The sequence below is a fragment of the Pteropus medius genome, unplaced genomic scaffold (assembly GCF_902729225.1).
Source record: "Pteropus medius unplaced genomic scaffold, Ma_sr-lr_union100, whole genome shotgun sequence".
In the NCBI taxonomy this organism is placed as follows: Eukaryota; Metazoa; Chordata; class Mammalia; order Chiroptera; family Pteropodidae; genus Pteropus; species Pteropus medius.
The window spans coordinates 4,644,192-4,662,372 of record NW_024354886.1 but is presented as its reverse complement, the minus strand read 5'-3'; the positions used below and the strand labels follow the sequence as shown (position 1 = coordinate 4,662,372).

Here is an 18,181-nt window from a genome sequence, read left to right as displayed (position 1 = left end):
AAGGAGCGAGGAGAGGAGGAGAAAGAGAAGGAGGAGGAGGAGAAAGGCGAAGAAAAAGAGCCGGAGCCTGAGAGACGGAGAAAGAGCGAGAGGAAGAAAGAGAGGCAGAAAGGGCGTGTTTCTGGCTCTGCGTTTCCCCTCCCCTTTCTCAGGTCCCTCGCTCGGGTTCTGCGCGCTCTCCGGCTGCAGCTCTCTCCGGGCGAAGCTGGGAATTGGGTGGGATTATACCGAGCAGCCCCGCCGCCGCCCCTAGCAGAGCCCGGCTTGGAGAGGGCGGGGGTTCCCTTCCGTCAGCAGCGCCGGGCGACCCCAGCCTCGTCGCGCTCTCTGCTCCGCTCCCCGCGGCGTCCGGCCGGGAGGAGCCGGCAGCATCGGGAGCCTCCCGCCCAGGGCGCCGCGGTCCGCGCCCAGCGCCCGCAGCCCCCAGCCCGGCCCCGGAGGGGCGCTCCCTCCCCTCCCCCCTCCGGCGCTCGGGGGCCCGGCCCGCTTCCGCCCTCCTGGGGCTGCGAGACCCGCCCCGGCCGCCCGGCCGCGGGTAGCTCCAGCCATGGGCTCGGGGCGCGTGCCCGGGCTCTGCCTGCTCGTCCTGCTGGTCCACGCCCGTGCCGCCCAGCACAGCAAAGCCGCGCAAGGTAAGGAAGGAGGGGCGCGCGGCCGCGGGGCTGCCGGGGCTGCGGGGCCCAAGGGCTGGGGTGCGATTTCCAAGGGGCAGGGCAGGTGCTGGGAAGCGTGCTGCTTGCTGTCAGGACCGGGCACTGTGCACCCGTACTCTTCGGCTGGGGACCTGACCTCTGGGCATTGCGCCCCGGGCGAAGGACTGGAAGAGCCAGGGGCGGCATGAATGAGTGAGAAGTTTGGGGGGCCCTGGGCAGAAGTGACCACGCACCTCAGAAGTCTGCCTATTTCACTGCCACCGCAGCATCTTCGAAAGACTTCTTGTCCTCCAAAAGTATGAGAATCTTCTACTCTCTCAAACATTCCCGGAAACTTAAGTTGTGGCCTGGAGAGACTGAGAATGAAAACTTTTCAGCTGCCATAGATTTCTTTCCCTCACCCTCAACCCTTATGAAAAGTTAGACAAATTTCGAAGTTGTCTTATCAGTAGAAAAATGTTAAAGAAAAATAGCATCTTTTATGGAAAAACCAATTTGTCTCTCACTGCGTGGTATGGGGCTGAAGAAGAGAAAAAAATTTCTGTGACTCCGGCTCCCTGCAAGAATGTTGCATTTCTGCCTCTTTGGGGGGAAATCTTTCGTCTTGCATGGCTTTCATTTCTTATCATAATATTTATTTATTAAAGCCTTGGGTTTCCAATTCCATTTAATTCCAGGTCAGAATTGCATTAAAATAACAAAGTAAAATTCCAGGCCGTGGAGCTCTGACGGATCCCTCTAGGAATTAAAGAGAGAGAGGGAGGCCCTCCCGCCCCCATCCCTGACCCCAGGCTCATTGCTTGACCAGTCCCAAGGCTGTGCTGGCAGAAACCAGGCTGGTGGACTACAGTTCTCTGGGACAGCCACCCCTCCCCCTGGACCTCTTGCTGCACCCTTCCCTCATGGTGTCCTCACCCAGGAGGAGATTTATATGGACAAAAAGAAAATTCCTCATGGCAAGACTTTGCCCAGGAGGATATGACTCTGCCTGTTATCCCCAAGGGCTCTTGAAGCCAAGCTGGGGTGTGGAGGTGGCTGGGCCAGAAGAGAAAGTTGAACTTGGGAGTTGGGGAAGCCTGAGTCTCTGGCAGTCAGGTCGCTGTGTCCCAGAGCCTGAGCACTTGACTTTTAAGCTGTTCTTTGTACTATATGGGCTCCCGCTCTGTTAAAAAGAAGGTGCTATATCAATGCCATCCTCTTCTCCCAAAACACTACCTCTTCCACTGCCCCCTTCTTCCTCCAACATTTCCTTTAACAGAACCAAAACACTAGAGACCCTCAGCTGTCAAATACCAGACCCCACCCCCACGCCCTTCAACCCCAGACTGCTTCTTCTCCAGTCCTGGTTCCAGACAGCCCACTACCACTGCCACCCCCAGCCTGGGAGCAGCCCTTCTCTCACTGTGGATTTGCTTGTGTCTTCATAAACAAAGCTGTCTTTTGTAGTGCGTGCTGACTTACTCATAACATGGAATTAGCTAGGGAGTTTAGTCTAAAGGAAGGAACAGATTTCATGCAGTAATCTAGAGACAAGATAAGGACCTCTTTCAAGTTGGAGCCAGTGTCTGTAGTGGCCCAGTGAGACTGGGGGGTTGGGGGTGAACAGAAAAACCAGTATATTCAAGGGGGTTCCCGGGGCAGATGGAGGCTCCTGGAAGGGACAGGTGCCATCAAGCCAAGGCTTTCAAGCCTGGGAGATCAGTTCATCATTCAGATACAGAAGGACTGAGTCCCTCCAAGGTACTTTAGGGCTCCCTCTTTCATTGGACACCCTGCTGGGTACTGTGGCGGGGGAGGGGGGCGGCACGGTGGAGTGGTGTGGGGAGGGGAATAAAGCCAGAGTGGAGGCCTCTGCCCTCAAGAAACTTACAGACTAATAGTTTTGTCCTCTGCTTATCTCGTATTCAGGCCACACTTGCTCTGACTGGGCTGCAATTAGTTTTGCACCTTCGTTCCTACTGATCCCTGAGTCTAGCTGGGCATAGAATCGAAGCCTATTATTTTAGCTACTTTTGACCCTGCTATTCAGGAGAAACTTATCAACCTGGTCTGCCAGAGATCGCCAAATAACAGCTTTACTGGGTGAGAGGGATGTCTCTGGCCCCAAATATATAGGCCAGTGCTCCAAGAAGGACAAGTACTGACCAGGCAGGGCAGCCTTACCCATAGGCAGAGTGCTGTGGACATCCCTTGCTCCCAAACAGATCTCCTAGGTATCACCAGTACCATAAGGTGTCTATTCAATGCCACATGCTTTTAAATGAAGCTCTAGCAGCTCTTTAAAACACAAATACCCTTGGCAAGTATCTTGCACAGTTACTATTCCGCTGGATTTCTGGATCTCTGTTCCTTTTCTCCCAAGAGTCCCCAGGGGGAGAACCAAAGTGTTGTGGAATGGGGAAGAGGGGACGGATAAGGAAGGGAGCCCTGAGTGAACAGGTGAATGAGTGTGTGTGTACGTGTGTAAGGTTCACCAGGATCACCCACATGTGACACAGCTAGGTGCCTGTGTCTATTGTGACTTAGTTGTTAAGCATGAATACGGATTGTTTTAGTGCCTTTGAGAACTGTGTGTGGATGAGTGGGTGGGTAAGCTTGTGTGACGGAGAATGAGTGAGCATGAGGTTACATGGTTTTGAGTGTTTTTCAAGTGCCTGTCTGTGTATTTTAAAGTAGACAGACTGGATAACCAAGATAATTGTTAACTTAAAAGCATTAATTTGCTTTTTTTGGGGGGTGGGGGGTGGTGGTGCAGAGCGGTTAAAAAAGCCTAATCCTGGTGTAGTGCTCAGGTTACAGCTGAATGAAAGGTCTCCTGGCCTCCGGGGAAAACTTGTCCCCCAGGAGGGGCTCAGGGAGAGCCAGCCAGCCTGGCCGTTTAGTTTACCTGGTTGTTTTCTCTCCTCATTAGGGATAGAATCTTGATAAAGTCATATATTTAGAGTTTCCAAGTAACACCATCCCCGGGACCGAGAGTGTTCATCTGACAGCAAACAGTGTCTCTCTGTCTCCATGCGTCTCTCCAGGTCTCTGTTTGGGTGTATGTGTGTCTCTCTCTTTCTTTCCCCCACCCCTCTCTTCCTCTTTAATGTGGCAGTTTCCTCTCCTCCCCGCTTCCCTGGGCTCCTGTGGCCAGCTCTTACAGTGAGGGGACTGTTCCTCCTAGCCCCTCCCTCCAAAATATGAAATGAAAACCATAACCGTGTCAGCGGGCGAGGGTGGCCCCATGGGCAGCCGGGTATTGCCCGTGCCCCATCCAGGCCACACTGGGGAGAGAGTCAGTCCCCCTTGCTCGTGGAGCCTGATCTTCAATCAATTCCCTCTAAGCCCCTTACCTCCGCCCCACCTTTTCCAAAGGGTAGAAAAGGGGGTGGACTGCTTAGAAATTCCTCAGGAATCCCTTTGACCTCTCTTCTCTCAGTGACATGTCCCCTGGGGGTGGGGGGAGAGCTGAGGAGGGAGAACTTTTCCATTTCTTACCCCTCATCTCCTTGCGTCTCCGCAGGGTGGAATAAGAGAGAGGGGTCTAGAAGACACGGGAAGCCAGAAATCCTACAGGCGGAGAAAGAACCCCTAAATGAGATTATTTTCCAAAATCTTCAGGAATCGGAGAGCATGAGAACTAGTTTGAGATGTCAGCAGCTGAGACCTGTTGTAAAAAGAGCGGGCCCTGGGTGTGACTTTGGGAATGTGAGGTGTGCATTCACTGGGATGTGTGAGCGTGCATGTGTGTGATTCGGGGTGTGTATGTGTGTGTGTGCGTGTGCGCGTGCGTGTGCGCGCGTGTACTCCCGTAAGAGGAAAAAGGAAGCCGGGCACTGTGCGTTTTGTTTTCATTGGAGAAGTAAAGAAGTGGATTGGCTTGGTCCAGTGCCTTAAACCGGGGTGAAGGAAAGGAACAGATGGCTTTAGACCCTCTTGAGAAGTTGGAGGTGGAAGAGCTCGCCGCCTGAAGTCACTTCATTCCCTGCCCCCTGCTCTGATCTCCTAGTGTTAGGGTGTGGGCCTCTTTTGATGTCCTATACCCCTAGCACATAACCGCTTATAAGAAAGAGTCCCTGTCAGGGCTGGAAACTGTGGAGCTGCTCTGAGGCTGGCAGTGCCCGCAAGAGGCCCAGACCTGGGGACAGCTTCTTCAGGCTCAGTTATAAGACAGGAGTCTGGAAATAGAGGGACTGCTGGTCTTTGGGGGGAAAACACAGCTGACAATCCAGGGATGTTTGAGGGGTAGAGGAGCTAGTCACCTGGGCTAAGAGGGGACATGGACCCTCAATCTCTACCCTAATGGCCTCTCTGTCACCAGACTGGCTGCTCTCCTCTGCGCATGCTCACATACCGCGAGCGCCAAATGGCATGGGGTAGGGAGTATAGTGCCAGTGGGTTTAGGTAAACGCAGAGCCTAAGGATTGGAACTTCTGAGGAAATAATTGAAATTCTCTTCCTCGCTTGTAAAATGGACTAGAGTTTCAGAAGTGTCCTTTTCAGCTGAGGTTCTGCACATCTCATCAAAAGCCTTCATGCTGAAGGTAGAAGACACCATAGCGAGCCTCAGTCCTGCCGCCGGCCTCCCCAGGCTTCTCGCCTGAATCTCAGGCCCTCTTCTCCCCAGGCCCTGCTCCACTGCTCCCTGTCCAAGTCTGTACCACTTGGCTACTCTTCCTTTCTTCCTCCACCCGGTTCTGGCGCCCCAAGTACCTGATAGTTCTTCCTCTGTCCTTAAGTGGGATATTGCCCCCTGGAAATAGCCTCTGCAGAACAAGTGCTTCTGTACGTGTGAATGTACGTACACCCAGCAGTGCGGGGAAATGGAGCTTAAGTGTTTGTGCTCTGGAAACGGAATACTATCTGGGTGAGGCCCCAGGGCCCCAGCCCTTGCTCCCGCCACACTGTATATTCTCAGCTCCAAGACTGGTTCCCTGCCTTCTGCTCCAACCTAGACATCTCCCCTTTTCAAACCGTTTTGTAGTTGCCATTAGATGCTTGGATTTGGCCCCATAGGCAGAATGATGACCTAAAGGGGCGCTGTGGCTCCCTTACCTACAGTTTCCGTGCGGCTGTAACCGTAGCCCTAGAGAACTCGGGGGAGGGTGGGGATGGATTTCAGAACCCCAGGCTAGCAGCTGTCGACATCTGGTCACTGATGGTGACAAGCTGGGGAAAGACCTGGGCAGAAGCTACTGAGGCGGAGGGAAGATCCAGAACAAGGAACCAGATTTAGGAATCCCTGGGTGAGGGTGGAGTATCAGGATATGTGGGCATTGGGGGTGGGGTGAGAAAAGAGGGGGGCGCTTAAAAGGTAGACCCTGGGGAGCAAGTTTACAGAGAGGACGTTTTTACAGGTTTCTAATTATATTTATTTGGAGTTTTCCTCTGGCGGTTTGAAGCTGTTAACAGCAGGAACCTGTATCCCTGGTGTTTGTTTTTGTTTCTAACCAGCTGCTTGGCCCAGCATAGTGAATCCAAGGGCAGGAGACACCTGCCCACTGCCGTGCTGCCCACCTCTTCCTCACTGCAACTCTGTCTGTGCCCACCATGGTGCACCTGTGTGCCAGTCAGTCCCGTGTGCCAGTCAGCCCCGTGTGCCAGTCAGCCCCGTGTGCCAGTCAGCCCTGCCTTCCTCCCTGCTGCCCCAGGCCCAGAGCCTCAGAGCATCTGCATGCCCACTGTTGATTTCCTACCAGGCAATTCCATGATTGTGTATTGGATGTTTGCTTCATGCTGAACTGAGTGCTGAGTTGTGGGGGAGGAGGCACAACAACAATTAAGGTGTGGATTCTTCCCTCCAGTGTTTACAGAAGACAGTGTGTAGTGAGTGAGCACTGGACTGGGAGCACACTGGTCCTGAGTCCGCACTAGCTGTTTGCTCTTTCCCGAGATTCCCTCTCCGGGCTTATTCCTCATCTATATATTGAGAGGCAGGACCATTCGAGAACCAAATGAAATAACCTATGTGGAAGAACTTTGCACACTTAATGGAATTATATATCATGTGACATCACTGCACACTTAATGGAATTACATATCATGTGACATCATCGTTCCTTATGTTGTTATTTTTTCCACCAGTTTAGATCGATAAGAATGATCATGATGAAACTGGAACCTGCCTCTGCCCACTGCCTGCCTCCCTGCTTCTCCCTCTGCGATGTTCTTTGCTTTCCTTCCCACCTCCACCACCCCTTGCCCTACCTATCCTCTAAAGGCCTCTGACTCACGGTTGTTGGTTTAGTCCACGCTGAAAAGGAGAAAATCCATGTCTATTTAATGGTACATTCAAGTGAGCAAAGAGCTGGATTAGGGGGAAGGTGGACCTTCAGAGGGAAACTCAGTCAGGGCCCCCTGATGGGTGACGAGGCTCTCAGGGCCAGCCCCACTCCCTTCCAGTCTTCAGCCACCAAATACTTTTCCTGGCTCTTCAGTCAAGCAGGCCAAACTCGTATAAGAGGGAAGGGTACTTTTTTAAAAAGAAAGTGCTCTGTCTTCTCTCTTTGGGGTCATCTGTGTGGTTTCATGGACTCTCTCCAGGCCTCCTTCACCCCTGCCTAGGCTGTGTCCAGGCTGAGGATGTGCCCAGGCTTTAGCTAAGGTAACAGAGTCCCAGTTCCAGGTAGGGAAGACACTTTGGAGCTGGGAAGCCTGGCTCTGCCAGCTTCCCTAGTTGCCCTTTTGATCAAGAGGTAGAGTAGATATGCACATATGCAGGTACATGTGCACATACTGCAGGTTAGAGTGTCATGGCCAAAGTGAGTGAGCACTGGACTGGGAGCACTAGCTGTTTGCTCAAAGCCTGGGCTGGTTCTACTTTGGATGTTACTTAGATGTGGGAGGCAACATGGAGGAAAAGATCAGGGAACCGATCAGGACCAGCAATGGAACACTAGTCTCAAGGGGCCCCTGGTGTCCTGTCATCAGGTGTTAGCACTGAAGCTGGGGAACATCTATCTGACAAGGATGCTCAGAAGAAGTGCCTGAACAACCGCGAGTAACATATGAAGACCCTGAGATCCTGTGCATTCCATAGGATTCCCTAGGAATCTTATCCTAGATTTATTGGTCCCAGTCTCTTCTGGACTCAGCATCACCAAATGGGTGCCTTTAAGCAGGTATCCTCCCTTCTCAGAGTTTCCTGTCTCCCTACCCTTAACTTAAGACTAAACTTCCTCTACCTAGAACAGTTGTGGGGTCACAAGAAAAAAGCAAGCTTTTTCTCTGTGGTAACCTAGAGCAGAGAGAATGCCACAAATACAGACCTCAACCATTCACTCACCAGCCCATCCATCCATCCAACAAATATATACTAAATGCCTTCAATATATTAGTCAGTCTTATTCACTGCTGAACGCCCATCACCTAGCACAGTGCTTGGCATGTTGTAAATGCTCAGTAACTGTTCGTTGAATGGTTGGATGAATATGCTTAACTCTATTCTACCTGCTGTGTAGGTTTCAAAGACTCAGAAGCCATGGCCTCAGGGAGCTTACAGTTTCAGTAGGAAGATAATACACATAAGCTAAAAGTTAAACAATGATACAAGGCAGCATATAAGAGGCATTACAAGATAGTAATTGGTCAGGTGATCAGAGAACCTGACAGTAAAAGCCTTAGGAGTTAAGAGAAAGAGTAGATCAGAGAAGGCTGGAACAGCCATTGGTAGCTTCCCAGCAGTGGCACCTGAATTGGGTCCTCCATGATGGGCGAGATTTTAAAACATGGAACAAGAAGAGAGTGAGGTAGGCGCACCAAACATCCTGGACTAACCTGGCTGGGGCAAAAAGGGTGTCACAGGCATGTGGGTGCATTAGGACAGCAGGCAGGCTGCTTTAGACCTCATTGGGCCCAGCAAATTTGCCCATAACTGCTCCCACCCCTGTAGGTGGTTAGGTAACTGCCTGTGGTAATGTAAAGGTGGAAGACTCTGCCTACGGTATCTGCTTATGTGCAATCTGCATTCCTGCTCATTTCCCTTTGTTGTTATTCCTGAGCCGGACCTGGGAAAAATTTTGAAATGATGAAGTGTTTCCTTAGGGATCCTCCTGCTTCTCTTTTGGGATACACTTTCCTATCCTCAGACGAGAATCTTAGGACTGCCTATGTTATCATAATCCACCCTCTCTGGTCGGCCCTCTAACTCATATTCCCCAGCCCATTCCACCTTACCTCCCTACATTTAGCAGAGTTTTTGGAGCGTTCTGCTAGGCACTGAAGCAAATCCAGAAGAAACGTAGGATGGCGTGGGGAAAAGCTGCTACAGTTACAGACCTGTGCATTCATGCCAGGAGAGGGCGAGGCAGGGAGGTCTTGGCTCATCCATAGTATCTCTGCAGCCACCACTCTCCCCCAATTCAGCCTAGTGCCAGGGGCTAGGTAGGGCCACAAAAGAAGAGTCTTCACAGAGACTGTCAGATAGATTATGGAGTGCACTTTTTTGGTTCCTAACCCACTTCACCCTCCTCTTCGGGCAGTTCCCAGCAATGGGGTGGAGTAGGCAATGGAGCATGTAACTTTAAGGAAATCCCTGCAGATTTCCTGTACCATCATATGCTCCCCTGGTGCTGCATTTCCCCACACCAGGCCTTGAAATGGGGCTTCGATAAGAGGAAGCGGGGAAGAGAGGGATTCGGAAAGGATACTGGGTAGAAAGTTAGAACTAAAAATAGTGAACCTTTATTGAGCACTTACTAAATGCCTGCACTGCTGTGCTAAGTATTTGATAAGTCTTAACTCATTTGATGCTCATGGCAGTCCAGGACCAGGACCACACAGCCGTGGGTAGAGGTGGCATTTGAACTGACACTATATCACTCCAGAACCCCTTCTGTCAAACACTCTGGCATGTCGCTGCCCCAGTCTCTTCCCAGCTTGAGCAACGAGTCTATTCACATTACCTGAGTTGGGAAAAGGAAGACAGAACAGCAGCCCAGCCTCACCTTAGAAATCTTGATACAGCTGGTCGAGCAGAGTGCCTGGACAGTCGCACTTTTTAAAATGTCCCCAGGGAATCTCAGTGTGCAGCCAGTATTGAGAACTACTGGTCTAAAGCAATCCATGCCCAACAGCATCAACTGGTTTGTTAATGCCAGCTAGTAAACACCTGTACCCTGAGAGAATGTGCTAAGATGAGACTGTGCCCGTGGGTGTTGACAGGATCCCTGTACGGACAAATTGTGGGTGGGCAGATGTGGTGGGAGGGAGCTCTGAAAGAACGAACTGGCAAAAGGAGGAGATGCTGGATATAATTTGGGGCCCTATTTCAGAGCTCTGTTTTAGGCCTGTTCTGCTTTGAAAGATTCCTTCCAAATAGTTGAAGGGTCCCTTCCTCAGTGAGGAAAGTAGAACATACCACACAGGATTGCTTTAAAGCCTTAGCAGAGCAACTCGGCCATAGCTATAAGTGAGCTGAGGCAAACTGAGTCCCCTAGGACCAGAGACTCATGAGGAATAGGGCTTACCAGGAAGAGCTTTGGGGAAGACAGTTTTGAGCCAGATTGGAGAAGCTGGGCTCAGTGTGGCCAAGAAGAGAAAAGAGGACTGCATCTTAAATGTGAAGAATGAGATGTGTGTGAATGTGTCAAAAGGGATAGAATGGTTAGTTGTCATAGAGGGAATAGAGAGGAGATAAAGTCTTCCAGAGCAGAAAGACCCTGCTGGAGAAGGATAAGCATTGCGAGCAGAGAGATGAGGGAGACGGGTAAAATGGCAGGGAAAGCACAGTTGCTGGAAGAATCTAAAGCCTCTGCCAGGAAGCTTGGGCTTGTTGCAGTTAGCCTCAGGGTCCACCCTAGTACAGGTGGGCACTGAATTAGAGGCAAAGGCCAGAGCTGGGGGGCCCAGAGAGCCGGATGCAGACCCTAGTCAAGCACTGGCCTCTGCAGACAGACGTCTACCTCTGAGAAGGCCTAGAGAAGAAGCTTCCAGATGAGTTTCCAGGTCACCTTGCTGGTTGCTGGGGAAAGGATGGAGGGACACAGAAGAAGAGAGTTCCAAGCGGGATGAACAGGATGATTATCAGTCACTGGGATTGTCCAATGCCCCGTGCCTTCCTCAAAGACTCCCAAGGGTTACCCCAGGGAAGGGGGTGATTATCCAGTCCTTCCTCTTCCAGGGACCCCACAAGAACATATAAAACTAAACCTCAAGCCATTTCAAGTTTGGAATTAGTTGTTAAAAAATATTTTTCCCCACTGTGGAGGGCATGTTTAAATATGGGGACACAGAATAAGGACCAACTCCGGGTGCCCTGTCTTTCTTTACACATTTAACCACACTAGATATTTCCTCTTTCCTCTTTTGTCTAACATTTGTCCAACCTCCGAAACCCAACTTGAACCCCATTCCTCGGGAAGTTTTTTGCCTCCACCCAGGCCCAGGCATATCCCTTTTTCAGAACTCCTAGAGCAGCGCTGTCCAATAGGACTTCCTGGGTGTTGGAAATGTTCCATATCTGTGCTGAACACTATGATAGCCATTAGCTACAGAGGGCTGTTGAGAACTTGCCGGTGGCTACTGTAACTGAGGAACTGAATTTTAAATTAATTTAAATGTAAATATCCACATGTGCCCGGTGTCCACCATCTTACACAGCACAATCCTCGAGCATCTGTTGTTTGAACCAGTGATTTAATACTTACCACCTCAAGCTTCCATATATGGGGGACCTACTATTTACCAGACACTCTACTACTTTACACAAATTATCTCATCAGTTGTTAACAGATTCTCATGAGGAGGTCTGATCATCTCCATTCTAAGGAGGAAGAAATAAGAGAATCAGAAAAAACTCCCTAGAGAGTGGTAGATCTAGACTTGAATCTGGGCCTGACTGGTTCAAGAGCCTAGCCTCTTTCTAAGATAGTACATTTCTTGGTACCATTTTCTCCTCATTGGTTGGACAAACTGATTCTCCACTCAGCCTCTTATTATCAGCAGAGGTCCTCTTGCCCTCTCTTCTGAACTAGTCTTCCATGTTCCTTCTCTATTCTCTCACTTTGGGATGACTTCCCAGTGTAGGCCAGCGGGCAGACATCATGATTTCAGGGCCTGAGTGAGGTGAAGAATAAGTGTGAATTATAGCAATTAGAATCAGGGGGCCACTGTGGACTGCTGCAGAGGAGTCCAAGAGAGTTGAAGTATAGAGTGCAGAGCTGAAAAGAACCCCAAAAGATCTGAGGCAGGGTGTTTGGGGGCAGTCTTCCAAATTTCACTTCTCAGCTCCAGGAAGCTTCCTCAATCCTACCCCACCAGAGTACTTCTCGAAATATGAAAACTGAGGAGAGTTAACTTTTTCAAGCGAGGACTTATGGGTGTCTATAAATTGGAATGATTACTGGTCCACTCATCCATTCATTCAGTAAAAAATAGGCACCTTAAGGATTTGGATTCCATAGGTCAGTGATAAGGCCTAAGAATCTGCATTTTAACAAAGCCAGGCAATTCTAAAGTCCACAGATCACATTTCAAAGTTGGGTCTTGATTTTTTTACTTGCAGATTGCTACTCATACACTATCTTGGGTTTCCCAATTCGCAGCTAGAAATAGTCTCTTTTCCTCTGATCGTCATTTTAACTGAGGTTCTCAAGCGCGGATACATACCAGATTCACCTGAGGAGCTTTAGAAAAATACTGATGGCCATGCCCCAGCCCAGACTAGTTGACCTGAATTTCTGGGGGTGGCTCTCTAACGTGCAGCCAGGGTTAAGCACCCACTCACCTCATCTCTAATGCTTCATGGCACTTAACCACATCCTGCTTCATGTTACTTATTTGTCTCTCCTTTTGGGTGGGCTCAGTCACCTCGGAGCATTCACAGCCTTCAGTATAGTACCTTACACAAACATCTTACAAAGCATTGGCAGCTGAATGAAACGTTTTTCTTTATTTCGGTTCAGCTTTAGGGACACCATTAACATTGCCTCAGAAATTGGAGTCTTTTTTGCCCAAAAGCAATAAATGATTCTCTTTACTATGTCCTTTCTGAACCATCCTCTTTTTGCTGGATCTTGCGTGGCCTCATCCTTTAGCATAGCTTTGTGAGTGGCGCCTCCAGTCAGAGCGAGGGCCAAGAGAGAGTGGAGCACCAGACATTGGATGAAAGAGCTCAGGGTGGCGGGATAGATGAGCCTGCCTTAGTCAGCGGGAGAGCCACAAGGGCTGCACTTATCAGACTTCAGATAGTTGGTGCTGGCCCCGCCAGTTCCTGGTCCCCGTGGTGTTGACGGCACAGGAGCCAAGGAAATCTTCCAGGATGGAGCTTCTTTCTTCTAAAGATTCTTGGCGCCATGGTGGGCAAGTGGAAGCAGGCCTGGTCTCAAGCAGACTTGTGAGGCAGATAATTTCTCAGATGCCCTGTCTCCCTTCCTCCTTTAATCACCAAAGGCTGCTGGACTCTGCCCCTTTCCCAGAGGCTACTGTCCCCATGCCTTTTCTCTTCCCTCTCCCTCTAAGCTTGCTCCTAAGAAAGGTAAACTAATCCACACTAGGTTGAATATTTCTAATCAAGTTAAGTTTGCTGTCCAGTCCAAGGGTTTTTATTTGTTTTTAAATCAAAGAGTATTTCAAATGATGGAATGTTCGCTGTCATTGTGGATTAAGTATTTTTGAGGGAAGTGAAGGTTCTTTCTGAATTCCTGAAATTACAGAGGCTAGCCACCTGAAATCACAGGGGTGTGGGAAAGCACCTGCTTCTGGAGGGGTCACTGTCTTTATTTTAGAGGAGAAGGGATTTTGCCCCTGGGGAACCACCTTCAGGACACTCTTCAGAGGCACCAACAGAGGGTCTCATGTACTCTCTGTGCCCCTGGCAGATGTGGATGAGTGTGTGGAGGGAACCGACAACTGCCACATCGATGCTATCTGCCAGAACACCCAACGGTCATACAAGTGCATCTGCAAGTCTGGCTACACAGGGGATGGTAAACACTGCAAAGGTGAGGCCGGGTGGGCACCTGGAGAAGGCAGACCTGCCTGAGAAGGGGAAACCAGTGCTGCGGCCTGCCGTTGGCCACACTGTGCATTACCTGAAGGCCTGCAATGCTCATTGGCATGGGGATGGAGGTTGGTGGGTAAGCGGGGTGGGGTGGAACTGTGTCTTTCCATAGAGGGAGCCATTTTCTAATTTGTACAAAGGCACCATATAGGCTGGCTGAAGCCCTGTTTGGAACAGTCCACAGCCAGACAAACTGGGCTGGGTGGGGGATCAGAATCATGAGACTGAGGCCTGAAGTTCCCTGACATTGGAACCTCCATCTTTAGACCTCTATACCATGCCCGCGAAGGACGAGAACAGTTTATCCCAGGGAAAATTTATATTGTAAACGAACACACCTTCCTCTCATAATTAAAGCAATGCAAATTAAAGCAGTCTCGAGATGTTGTTTTAAATTTATGACCTTCAGTGTTGATAAGACTTCAGTGGACAGGGTACTTGTTAATTCCTGCTGACATTATAAATTGAAAAGTGATTTTGTCATACTTAACAGGAATCCTAAAAGGCATTTTTACCCTTTGACCCAGGAATTTTACTCTTAGAAACTTATTCAAAGGAAAGTCAAAGAAACAATATAGGGGAGAAGATATTCTTTGATGCATTATTTATGATAGTGAAATAAATGGAAGGAACCTAACAATAGAGAAAAAAGGATTAACAAATTATGATATAGCAACACAATAGAATGTACAGTATGTACAGTAGTAATTAGAAAGACTGGGTGGAAACATGAAAATGTTTATGACTTAAGTTTAGATGAAAGGAATAAAATACATAATGGTTTGTAGGCTATGAAAGTAACTATGTAAACACACACACACACACACACACACACACAAACACACACACATGGTGATAGATATTTTTTTAAAAACCACCACAAAGTTGAGCCAAGGGGTGGATGGTGAAGGGCAGGTAGGTCTAGCTGCTTCAGCTCCTCTTTGCCCACAGATGTGGATGAGTGTGAACGAGAGGATAATGCAGGTTGTGTGCACGACTGTGTCAACATCCCTGGCAATTACCGATGCACCTGCTATGATGGATTCCACCTGGCACATGATGGACACAACTGTCTGGGTGAGCAAGGGACAGGAGATGTGGGTGGGAGGCAGCCTCGCGGGGAAGAAGGTGTTTTTAGCATTTTCCATTTCCCAGGCAAGGAGACTGTATTCCCACAAAATAGAGAATGGGGTCAGCCTTCTCTTTGAGACTGTGCACTGAGGATGAGATAAGCCTGTTGCTGAAAACACCTAAGATGCTGCCAGAAAGTGCTCCCAGGGCAAGGGCCAGGAGATGACAGTAGTGGGGTTAGATACGGGTGGAGTATGGTGGGAAGAGGATTTGGCTCCAGACAGATCCTGGCTCTGCCACTTACTAGCCGTCGGGCCTTGGGCAAAGTGACTAATCTCTGAGAATCTCAACTCCTCATCTCTAAAATGGGGATGGTAATATCACATTCAAAGGGCTTCTGGGTGAATTATCATGAAAAGACATGTGTAAAGAGCACTGTACAATCCTTAGCACATAGTGGATGCTCAATAAACAAGAAGAATGTCTTCGATGATGATGATGCTATTGCTGCTGCTGCTGCTGCTTCCCTATGCCCTGGGGAGCCTCTGACTGTAAAGGCTGGTTTTCTCCCAGCTCTTCCTGCAATCTCCAGGCTCACCCTCTCCTCTCTTCTGAGGCCTTTATCTGACCTGACCTCCTTTGTCTCAGGAACTGGATCAGCGAGACAAGCATCTCTAGGGAACTAAACTCAACTTTGGTATCTATCATTTAGAAAATTTTTGGGACCATATCAGATTCTTCCCCAAGTAGAAAAACTGAAGACCATAGCAGAAAGGGATTTGAGGTGTGAACCCTGGGCATTGTTCCCCAAATTCTTTCTCTCGTGCCAAAACAGATACAGGATACTGGAAGAATAGAAGAACAGGAAAGGAAGAGAAGCAAGAGAAATGATGCTCAGAAAAGCAGGCTAGGCTGCTTCCCCACTCCCACCTGACTAAACAGATGAATTATCTGAGGTCCCATTGGCCTAGGAGAGCCTCCTTACTACAGGGTAGCCTCTAAATCTAGTCACATTCCATCCTTGGACCAAGCTTATAAGCTTTCACTCCCAACCCAGGCTTCTAAACCCCGATCCCTGCTGGGCCCTTACCCTCAGCCCCGGCCACCTCACTTACCACTGTAGCTACCAAAGAAGGACCTCATTTCTTGTCTGCCCAGTCACCTGTGAGGGCCTCTTTGGGAACTCCTTCAGAAAGAGAAATTGTGACACTTGGACCAGGACAGTGAGTTACCTACAGGACTGTGAATATTAGCTTCTGAGTTCTTTGGTCGCCTTTGACCTCCCTAGGCCCTCAACTCTCATTAAGTCTTGTTTCCTTATAAAACCAACTTGAAGGATAAGAAAACAAGTAGGTATGGAAGGGGTCAGAGATTGCAAAGGTCTATCTAGCCCTAACCCTAAGGTTAGAATTCAAAATCTCGACCCTATCTTTGGCTTTTAGGCGAACCCTGAGTAAGTCGTCCATGCCTTCAGTGGGCCTGGAAGAAAGAATTAGAAGAAAGAACTTGGCTAGAGTAGCAAAGTCACAAGGTTGGAATAGAAGGGAACAAAGACAGGTGGACTGTGGGATGGGGCAAGAGTGGGAATACGGGGACGTCAGGAGTGTGACAACAGAGGGGTAGGGACAAGAACAAGGCAAAGGAAAGTATAGCGCCTTGGCTTTCCTAACAGGTGCCTCTCCCAGGCAGGAGCCTGCTGGATTCGGAGCCCTTGGCCCTTGGCCCTTGGCCAGAAGGAGAAAGGTCAGGGTTTCAGGGCTCAGCAGAGAGGATGGGAAGAGGTGGGCAGATGAAGTGCTCAGGAACCCAGATTCTAGTTGCTCCATGTGGGGACCAGTCTCCCTCATGCTTCCTGGGCCAAGGAAAACTGAGAAGGGCTATGGACTTGAGAGGGCAGTAAGTAGCATATAGATGGAGTCAAGGCATTAAAGTGGGAGCCCAAGGATGAGCTTGGCTCTGGGACCTGGGGGTGGTGATTTTGGGTGGTGATGAGGGTGTGACCTGGCAGCTCTCACCCCCACCCCTCCCCGCCAAGATACCAGACTTTGTTTTGTTAAACCAAAATAGGAGAAAGGCTAGGGAATATGGCAGCAAGCCCAGGCATGGAGGGAGGGGAGGAAGGACAGGGCCGTGGCCTGTCCACAGAAATGGTCCCTGCCCCGCAAGGAGTTGAGCCTTCCTGCCTTCGTCCACTCTGCCCCTCTGACCTCCTCACCACGGCCATAGCTCTCCCTGCACAAGGAGCCATTTCCCAGGTTCTCTGATTCCCTGGCTGCTAATCACAACCAGCTGCCCCCAGTTCCTCTCCCAGTCTAATCTCTGTTCTTGCTCTGTCTTCTTTCCTGATCACCTCTGCCCTCAGACCCAATGTGAACAGGTTAGGGAAAGGGGGGCCAGTCTTCACCTAAGCGAGCCGTGTTCAAACGGCCCCTCCCCACTGCTTACCTCCCCAGCTCTGCCCTCTTAGGGTGGCCTCTTCATAGCAGTGGAACAGGAGCTCATCAGTGGGTGAGCTCTGCTTGGCCTAAGGCTGGGTGTTGGGTTGGAGAGGTGGGGGAAGTGTGTGTTCTAGATTCTTAAGATTGCTCCCAGCCCTTGGTGCTGAAGTCTCAGGGCACAACCTGGACCCTGGCCCGCACCCCCCGGCCTCAGCATCCACTGTCCTGCACAGATGTGGACGAGTGTGCCGAGGGCAATGGTGGCTGTCAGCAGAGCTGTGTCAACATGATGGGCAGCTACGAGTGCCACTGCCGGGAAGGCTTCTTCCTTAGCGACAACCAGCACACCTGCATCCAGCGGCCAGAAGGTCAGCCCATGACCTGGGAGGGCCCAGCCCTGCGCTCCCAGGCTCCTCCCTCCATCTGCTCAGAACCTTTTCCCTCAATACCCCCTCGGTCTCACTCTCAGTTCTCAACCCCACTAACTCCTTCTCTTGTCCCTCCACCTAGTCACATCCTACGGGCTCCATGGACAGACAGTTTGTCTTAGAGCAAAATCTGGGTAAATTCATTTGAGGTTAGAGTCAGTGTGGGATTGGGGCTACTATGGGGCATCCTCTGCGCCCAGATCTGAGGTGGACATATTAATTAACTGTAAAGGACTGAGCTCTAAGCTGCTGTTATCTGAGAGAGCCTCCCCGATGCCTTATTCCTTGGATTGGATTGGGAGGGTCAGGCAAAAATAGTGGAGTATATGTTCTCTGTTTCTGTGGCTCTCTCCCCCAGACTGTGACATTTCTGAGGGCAGGGACTATGTCCAATTCATCTTTGTATCCCCAGAACCTAATATACTGCCCTGCATGTAGTGGGAGCTTAATAAATATTCTTTGAATAAAATCATATAGTTATTATCTGTACTAATTACTCCCCACTCACATTATGTTATCTTCCCAGTTTGGCTGTAAGCTCTTTGAGGAATGAGATCATGTCTCATATTTTATCTCATATATGCGTCCTTCCTAAATCCACCCAGAACC

General features: G+C 49.9%; 1 protein-coding gene across 1 annotated transcript in view; it reads left to right on the top strand.

Annotated features, from left to right (window-relative positions):
• Positions 1–15: 15 nt before the first annotated feature.
• Positions 16–18,181, top strand: part of SCUBE3 (signal peptide, CUB domain and EGF like domain containing 3) — a 37,173-nt gene continuing 19,007 nt past the window's right edge. The window contains 4 exon segments of the mRNA XM_039856188.1: positions 16–632; positions 13,454–13,576; positions 14,587–14,712; positions 17,378–17,512. Coding sequence (XP_039712122.1) covers positions 548–632; positions 13,454–13,576; positions 14,587–14,712; positions 17,378–17,512 — 469 coding nt within the window. The 5' untranslated portion in view covers positions 16–547.